General features: G+C 36.1%; 1 protein-coding gene across 1 annotated transcript; it reads right to left on the reverse strand.

Moving 5' to 3' along the window:
- Positions 1-594: 594 nt before the first annotated feature.
- On the reverse strand, positions 595-8,446 carry FGB (fibrinogen beta chain). Its single transcript, XM_029953393.1, has 9 exons — positions 8,350-8,446; positions 8,123-8,143; positions 5,578-5,766; positions 4,931-5,114; positions 3,758-3,985; positions 3,091-3,204; positions 2,612-2,737; positions 1,852-2,137; positions 595-1,265 (listed from the first exon to the last, which is right to left on the reverse strand). The coding sequence occupies exons 1-9, from the start codon at positions 8,419-8,421 to the stop codon at positions 1,034-1,036; spliced, it is 1,452 nt and encodes a 483-aa protein (XP_029809253.1). The 5' UTR covers positions 8,422-8,446; the 3' UTR covers positions 595-1,033.
- Between the last annotated feature and the right edge of the window lie 329 nt (positions 8,447-8,775).

Consider the following 8,775-nt stretch of genomic DNA (forward strand, 5'->3'; position numbering starts at 1 on the left):
GAAATTGGATTTGATGAGGAATCAAGATAATGACAGCATTTCTATGATAAAAATTAATAACCTCTGCTTAGATGCAAAGGTTAAGAGCTGAGCTATGGGACAATGAGTTTCTGTGAAAATCAGTGGCAATGATGCTACATTAGGGAAGAAGAGTCTAGAGGCATAGGGTTGCCCAGGGCAGTGAAATGATGGTAGAACAGAGAATAAAGGCAATATTGAGTTGATATACTCATTTCTTGGGGAGAAGTAGAAAGAAAAGAAAACCCATTTCTACTTCAATTCTGGTTTACCATGTAAAAAAAAAAAAGACCCAGTTGAGGTCAGTAGGAATAATTTCCAGGGGCAATAGGCAACCACTGCTTCCTGCCCCACTCTTCCTCCCAAAAAACAAATGGTCAAGGCCGGACCCTCATTGTCCTCTTGGATCTCCAATCCCAAAGTCTAGCTAAGGGGCAGGTTTTCCCATGGAGCAGAGTGAGATTTTGATTCTTCCTATGTTCAGTGTCAGTTTACTAGTTAATTAAATGTCTCTTTTCTTCCAAGTTCAAAGCCTAACTCATTGATCATGTAGATTACAAAATAAGAATACTATAATTTATTTGTAACAATGATTACTTTAATTAATAAGTCTTTTCGAAAGTTTTCTTTTGGTGACAGATCTTATATAAATAAATAGTATTAAAATGGGCTTTTGAACATAAGTTTTTAGTTTGCCTAACAGTTTTTCTACAACAAGGATAGAAAACTCCTCTTCCTAATTTGAAACTTCTCACAATCAACTGAAATTAAAATTATGGACAGTGTCCACAATGACTGTTTCAGTTACTTCTCGGTGAGAAATACAAATGAAGAATACAAAAATAACTCGTGTGCTATTTTTAATGTCATTTAGCCTAAATACTTTTACCCCAAAAGTCACACGCACAACCTTTCGGTAGTTTTAGAGGGATATAATGTGTGAAAGAATACTCCAATGACATAATATACAAAAATGCTATTACATAGAGAAGAATAAAAATCTACGTTTGGGGGGTCATTGCTGTGGGAAGAAGGGTCTGATCTTCATAGACATCTTCTTCATGGAATACCAGGACCCCTTCCAGTTCATCCACACCACTCCGTCGTCTGTGCCGTGTTTTGCCATGTCCCAACTGTAATGTCCACCCCAGTAGTATCTGCCATTTGGATTGGCTGCGTGGCATCTATTATACCACCATCCGCCACCATCCTCTTTAGAACACTGCTTGCTGGGATCTGCAGTTATCCTGAAAAAAAAATGTCTGGAGTTATTCAAACTGCAGTGCTGTCAAGTTAATCTTTGCAAAGTACCCTCAGAAGAGTGCTGTGTACAGTGATCTTTCACATTATGCTCTGGTTCTAGAAGTAAAGTCACACTAACTCACAAAATGTCTTCCCTGCCCTATCACGAGAAAGGGAGAGAACTGGGTCTGTGTGATAAGTTCATCTTACTTGTTTCTTTAAACTGACAGTTTTCAGCTCCCTTAGTAATAGAGAACCCTGGAAAACAAACTGGAGGTTTTAATATACACATTATAATATACAGATACAGAAATGTATCTAAATGTTCACTACTCAGAAGGGAATGTGCTCTAGTTCCAGTTCATGTTTTATAGTTGTATAACTTTAGGTAAGTTTCTTAGTCTTTCTAAATGCATCTGTAAAGTGAGAATAATGCAACCTGCTAGTGGAAATGTTTTAGAGGGACATATAAAGAGCTGAGTACAGGGGCTAAGCACCCAAGAAATGATAGTTATTAATATTATCGTTAATGGTTCTAATAACAACATCCGTAGTGGCCTTGAAAGAAGGAGGGGAAAACACAATACATACCAGCCATCATTGTCCCTGTCGTACGTGCTGAAGTACATGCTGTTGTGAATGGTCATGGTCTGGTTCTCTCCCACCAGTTGAGAAGCTCCTTCTATGAGGGCATTGCCAGCTGTTCCCTTATATTTGTTCACTGAGAGCTGGTATTTGTTGGCTTCGTTCTGTACAGTGAATCCTCCGTAGAGTGCCTTCACCCTGTCTCCTTTCCAGTCCTCCATTTCAATCAAAAGTTCTGTGGGTCCCATGTTGGTAAGCTGGCTAATTTTATCATTTCCAAGCCAATACTCACCTAACAGAAAAATAAAGTAAAGTCTCAACAAAAACAAAATGTTTGGAAATGAAAAACTGCTTTTCGGGGTGCCTGGGTGACTCAGTTGGTTAAGTGTCTGACTCTTGATTTAGGCTCAGGTTGTGATCTCACAGTTGGTGTCAGGCTCTGGGCTGACAGCATGGAGCCTACTTGGGATTCTCTCTCCCTCTCTCTCTCTCTGCCCCTCCCCGATGTGTGTGTGTGTGTGTGTGTTAGCACTAGCGTATGTGTGCACATACACACACACACCCTCTCTCTTTCAAAATAAATAAACATTAAAAAATAAAATAAAAACTGCCTTTCTTCCCTTATCTTTAGCTTTCACATTCTTTTTGTAAACTCTTCTCAACCTCCTAAAACTCCTAAAAACAGACTCCCAATATCATGTTTTTTGAAATGGGAAAAAAAACTTTTTTTAAACAGGATGATTTTATTTTGTATTCCCAGTTTTACCTGGTAGACCACAGTATTTTTTCCCATCTGCATTAGTTGCAATATTGCCGAATCCTTGTTTATATGGTTCCCATTTCCTGCCAAAGTCAACACTACCATCTTGACGATTCTGAATTACTGTCCATCCTTTGGTTGAAAAAAGCAAAAACAGCACATATTAATCAATAATAATCTCACTTTGAGGAGAAGGTCTATATTCCTCATCTCTTTAACTTATTTTATGCCCAGCTATGTTTAGTGCTTCAAATGTGTAAAATAATAAAATAAATAGGAATGGAAAACTTAAAGTCTTTGGAGACTACAACTGCTTTATCTTATTCGAGATTGTGAATCATAGATACTTTACAGGCTTTAAAATATCAGAACAGATTCCAAGTCAAATGGATCATTGTTAGTTATGTCAAAGCTAGGGTTTATTTCTTGGTATTCTATGGCCTCAAGATTATAGCATTATAGGTCAACCACCATCAAATGCTTACCTCCATTCTCTGTGGTCATGTCACAGTATACTCTGTATGGCCTGATAGAACTGTGAGGCTGAATGAGATACATTTCAGATGTTTCACCTCCATTCCTGATAATTTCCTCACATTCTGCAAACATAAGATAACATACTATATTCAGGGAACTACAACATAATTTCTCGGTCTTTAGTCATCAATTGTATAAGATGACTGACTACATAAGTTATTGAGGAATGCTTTATTTCAGACATTTGAAAAGAAGTTATAAAAATTGAATCATCCTTGAAACATCAGTTTTGAGTTCTACGGAGTGAAAAGACATTCTAGAAAGTGAAAAAAGTCCTTCTCCACGTTTTATGTCCTAGGATATACAGAACTTTCCAGAACACATTGATATGTGGTATGGAGAAATACCCACATCCACCTATCTTTCTTCCATTTATCCAAGCAGGCATGTGCATTAGTCAAGTGGAGCTACCTCCATCTTTACACTCCATCCTGTTCATCAAAAACTGGTGAATACATTAGGCTAAGTCAGAACACAGCATGGAAGGGATATCCTCATGATATGCTCCAATGTCATTAGGATTTGTTGGGAAATAGCCACTAATCTTTTCAAAGTTATTTTATAGAATGTTTGCTCTTCTAGAACTCTCTAGAAATATGTTTATTAACTAGTTACCTTTGCCAGACACCACAGGAATATTGCAGCTGACTGTGCATGGGGTGCGGCAGTATTCTATCTGAGCCGAGACATCCATTTCTAACTTCTGTATTTTGCTTCTCAAGTTTTCCAGGATTGAACGGAGCACACGAAGGTTAATTGGGATATTGCTGTTCACAGTCTCATCTATATACAGTCGTTGCTTTTCCAGCTCTGAGGAGTACTCACTTATTGCATTTTCGTTATCTGGAAAAAATGAAATTATGTAGGAATAATTAGCATTTTCTTCTGATAAAAAAGCTAGGTGTAGTCATCCATACAGTTGTAATTTTGATTTCTGAGAATAAACTAATAGATGCAGAGCTACTGTCAGGAAATCATGATATGCAGTTGTAACTAGGGGAAATTATTTGACCCATGATGTATACAAATTAACATAAAGTCTAGCTGCTATACTAGTAATTTACCTTAGGCGTAAGCTAAAGATTATGCCTAATAATAAATACAATAGGTTCTTTATTTCTCTGGTGAGGAAAAGAGGAGAAAGCAGTATTTAGACCTTCCATCTCAGAAGCTCAACATTGTATGGATTGGATACACAGTTACTTATCCATCTCATAGAAGTACCCTAGAGCCTGGAAATGTACAAGAAGAGTGTCATGATACCTTTGAAAAATGTCCAAATTTAGATAAGCTACTCACTGAGATGCCTATGCCAGGCGTACGCACTAGCTTATTCCTACCACCCAGCCAAGAGCACTCAAGGTTCAGACCTCAAGCACTCACAATTGAAATATTTGGTAGCATGACCTGCAATACAATTGAGTATGCCATAGATCACCCTCTTAGATTCCAAACCTGAAGTATTAAATCTGTAAGTGCTAAATTTTGCTCTGAGTATTGCCTTTTGGTTCACAAATTTCTCCTAGTATAAATTTCAGGACTCATAGTGATTTTTTTTTTCACAGAAAATGATTCTAGCTGAGAATAAGTGCTGAATCGTGCCTCTATGACAAGCGGCAGATAAAGACCCGCATGAGAACCTTAGGGTATTCAGGCTCATACCAAAAGCAGTAGAATGCTACTAAGATAACCTACAAACACTCATCTTCTCAGAATTATGCAGTCCCATGGCAGTCAAACAAGTTCCAATTTTAGAGCAGAATCAAACATAAAAAACAGGATACCTACCTCTTATTTGTTGCTGCCTATTTTTCCACATGTCTTTTAGTAGAGTTATATACTGAAAGGTACTAGAAGAGGACTGAGACACAGACTCTACATTACTATTTAACTCCTCTACACTTTTTCTGATTGGCCTTTCCTGTTTCACCAAAGTATCTTGCAACTGACATCCTGTAGGACACAACACTCCCTGCAAACAAAGAAGATAGCAGGCATTAGATAGAGGATTCAGATTACAGGTTTTGTGAAAATACAAGGATATCATGAACCAATATAAAAACTTGCAATTTTATTTTGTTATGTAAGTCCAGAAATTCTAGAGTCATCATTATAGTCCTATGAAGATTAAAATTAGTGCTTACCACACAATAAATAATTAGGGCTGTGAAAATTTTACCACCTGAACAAATAAGGTGGACAAAATACAAAGCTAAAAACAACACCCATGTATCCTCACTTACAATCTCGGACCCAAATTAAAGGAGACTAGAAAGGGACCCTTATCCCAAGGCCCAATAAGTTTTGTAGTTACTTCCAAAATAAAGAAACAAAATAATGATAACAGTGGGGATCAAGGCAACATTAGGAAACCATGATGAACCTAGGCTTTCTCTGCAGGGGAGACCCATGGTAAGAAACATCAGTGCACTTACCAGGTCTGGGTCAGCATGAAGACAGCCCCCAGCATCAGGGGCTTTTCTTTCTAGTTTCTTCTGGCTGATTGGTAGTTTGGGTGGTCGAGGCCGATAGCCACCTCCGCTAATGGGAAGTGGGGCAGGTCTCAGGCTGGGAGCCTCTTCCTTCTTGCCGAGGGGTCGATGGCCACGGACACCCACAACACCCTTTGGGGAACCCGGCAGAAATAAATGTGAAGTGTTACCAAAGATTTGAGATATAACTGTTATAATATTCTCATTTCATAATTTAGGTTATCGTGTAATCAATGGTTTCTTTAAGGTCCATCAGCTGGTTAGTCATTGTTGGTAAGTCAGTAGGCTGCTTAGGTCTCTTCAGCAGCAAAAGAAAAACTGTGTGAAGAGTTATTATACCTGAGGGAATTTTTTAAAAGGATGCTTTAAAAATAAGGCTGCATCAGATTACGAAGAGTGATGACCTCAGATTCCTGAAGCCTATACATTGGAATACATAAAATAGTAAGAAATCTACACTGTCAGGATGATTTTTCTGAAGCCATTTGTATTACTTAATTCCTGTAATCATTATTAGTTATTTTCCTACTTTCAATTTTTATGAATTAGATGATTAATTTGCCTAACTCTTATATAACAATATTTAAGAGGCAACACAGATTTTTCAAAAAGTGAAATTTACTTGAGATTTATTTGTAACCATCCAATCTTTGAGGCTAATATGTCCAAAGAGAAATAAGGTCCCCTGGAGCCAGACTGCTTGGGTTCAAATCTTGACCCTACCACTTACTAGCTATCCGATCTTGGGAAAGTTATTTTTTCTGTGCTCCAGTTTCCTTATCCGTAAAATAGGGATAATAATAGTATTTGCTGTCCGAGATGATTGCAAGGATTAAGTGACATTGCATCTGACACCCTTCAAAGAATTCCTGACACACAGTAAGTACTCATTATTTCTATTGCAAACACACAGTAGATACTAGAGTTTAAATGGCTTCTTCTATATTATTTCCAATCTTAGCTTTATCTTATATGACAAAATTATTTTTAAGCCATTCTCATGAAATTCCTACATGATTTCTACACCATAATTTTCTCATATTTAAAATAATTCTCAAGGCATGTGGCTAAAACTATTTGCGAACTTAAAGAATATTACCTTAAAACATAATGAGGTAGAAAATATAAAGTGTTTGCTTGGAATAACTAAATTGTCATGTGGCCTTTGTCAGCAGTTACACTTTGGGGGCTTAATTACAAATTAACAAATGACTATATGTGAAGAAAAGACTAAGCTCTCCAGCTATCTGGTGAGCCTCGAAGTCATGCAATGACTCTGTTTCAAATTTGGCTGTAATTAATTCATTAAGTTACAATAATATTTAACATTTAATGAGAGTGTGCTAGGCTTTAAACCCAGGCAAGTTGGCTCCAAATCCCCCCGCATAATCATTATTGTATCTGAGTATGTGTGATTGCAATAAATAATAATGTGAGGATTTGGGGAAAATATACATATTTCATGAGGTAGGCCCCAGAGCTGGTCTGTTCCACCTGGAATATTATCAAAGGTGATTCACCTGGTTATTACAAATAAAATTATAACAGAAGAAAAGTATTTTCTTTCTATTTCAGAGTGCCATTGGAGACATAGCATTGATGAGTTAGCTTTACTAGAGAAAAGGAGTTAAAAATATTTTAAAAATTATATGCATATTAAGGTTCATGAAGATCACTCAGTGAAATAACTAAACCTAGAAAATCCACTTTGGAGCTTAAACTACTAAACTATCTCTGTAAGGATTAGCTGATGAGTAGAAATGAAAAGTCTTTAGCCAGGTATTTACAAAAGTTCACTCTTATACATTCTTTACATTCTTCTTAGCTAATGCAATTAACCAGACAACTCTCTGTTTATCTGTATAGTTTAATAATTCAAACAATTTAGGTTCTCCTCAAATTCAACAAGTGTTCCAAATGAATCCCTTCCTTTAAGTATTATCGTATACCCTTATGTCTAGTGTGACATACTATGTGGTACACAAGAAATTTGATCATGCCTTATTTGAGAATAAAATTAAAATTCTTTAAGTAGTTGTCTCCCTAAATGCATTTCTATTCTTTTGTTACCTTCAAACCAAGAGAAATAAAACAGCATAGACAGCAGTTGAGGAAAAACTGTTCAATGAATGAATAAATTATACTGAGCTACATGTTTCATAATTTTTAGTAATGACAATAAATACAACTTATGATTTAGCTTTGTATCCTTGAAAAGACAGTTATTTCATTTTCTATCACTGTACTTGGTCTATTCTGTTCTTAGATTTGTTTATAATTCTCATTCAGAAGTCGCCAGTAATTTCAGGAGCTATGCCTTCCCTTCCTTCACCAAAGAGTAAGCCATCACAGCTTTTCTTCTTTTAAAATACAGCTTTTTCATTTTTTATAGTCTGCAAAATTAGTCCTCATAATTTTAATAATGTATTGACAAAAATAAATGAAAATCACAGTACTCATGATAACAAGTGAGAAAAAACAGTCTTACCCCATCTCTGTCTTCTTCTGCCTGGGAAAATATAGATAAACAAGAAAACAAGAAATCATTATTTTGTTTTTATATAAGGAACACTATGTAACAGTCTTTAAATAAAATGGGTCCCACTTCAACTTCCTAACTAAAATCAATGTTAATTTCATTAAGATAAATATTCACATGATTATATTGTTATATTTTATATTAATAAATTAATAATATAATTTTTAAATAGTCACCTCATCATAATCATTAAGAGCTTGTGACTTAATAATAAAAGCACACAGTAGTAGCAGTAATAGATTCTTCATGGTTTTAAACTTTTGGAAGCTCCAAGAAATTGTCCTTTGCTTGTGGGCTTAACTGAGAGACCTTCAATCTTATATACAGCTGAGGCCTTTGTTAGGTAGGACTTTAGAAATGGTTACCTTCCTTAGTTAATAGTTAATTTTTTGGTTCACTTGTTGGCTGAACCATTTTATCACTTAAGCAACATCTTCCCAGCAAGACTTATTTGTCATACAACTATTCTCTGTCGGCTGAATTTAGAAACACTAGGGTTCTTCAATTCATTTAATTAGACAACATGAGGGAAAATTAGGACATTTCCTGAAAGAGATGTGTATCACCTTTCCTGTAAATTGAGGTACATGCTGCAGAGGTTC

This window comes from Suricata suricatta, chromosome 1 (genome assembly GCF_006229205.1).
Source record: "Suricata suricatta isolate VVHF042 chromosome 1, meerkat_22Aug2017_6uvM2_HiC, whole genome shotgun sequence".
In the NCBI taxonomy this organism is placed as follows: Eukaryota; Metazoa; Chordata; class Mammalia; order Carnivora; family Herpestidae; genus Suricata; species Suricata suricatta.

Coding starts and splice junctions, on each gene's coding strand:
- FGB (XM_029953393.1), bottom strand. CDS start 8,421: ATGAAGAATCTATTACTGCTACTACTGTGTGCTTTTATTATTAAGTCA. Junction 3,205..3,757: donor TCCTGTGGTGTCTGGCAAAG/GTAACTAGTTAA, acceptor TTATGTTTGCAG/AATGTGAGGAAATTATCAGG. Junction 1,266..1,851: donor GACAGGGACAATGATGGCTG/GTATGTATTGTG, acceptor TTTTTTTTTCAG/GATAACTGCAGATCCCAGCA.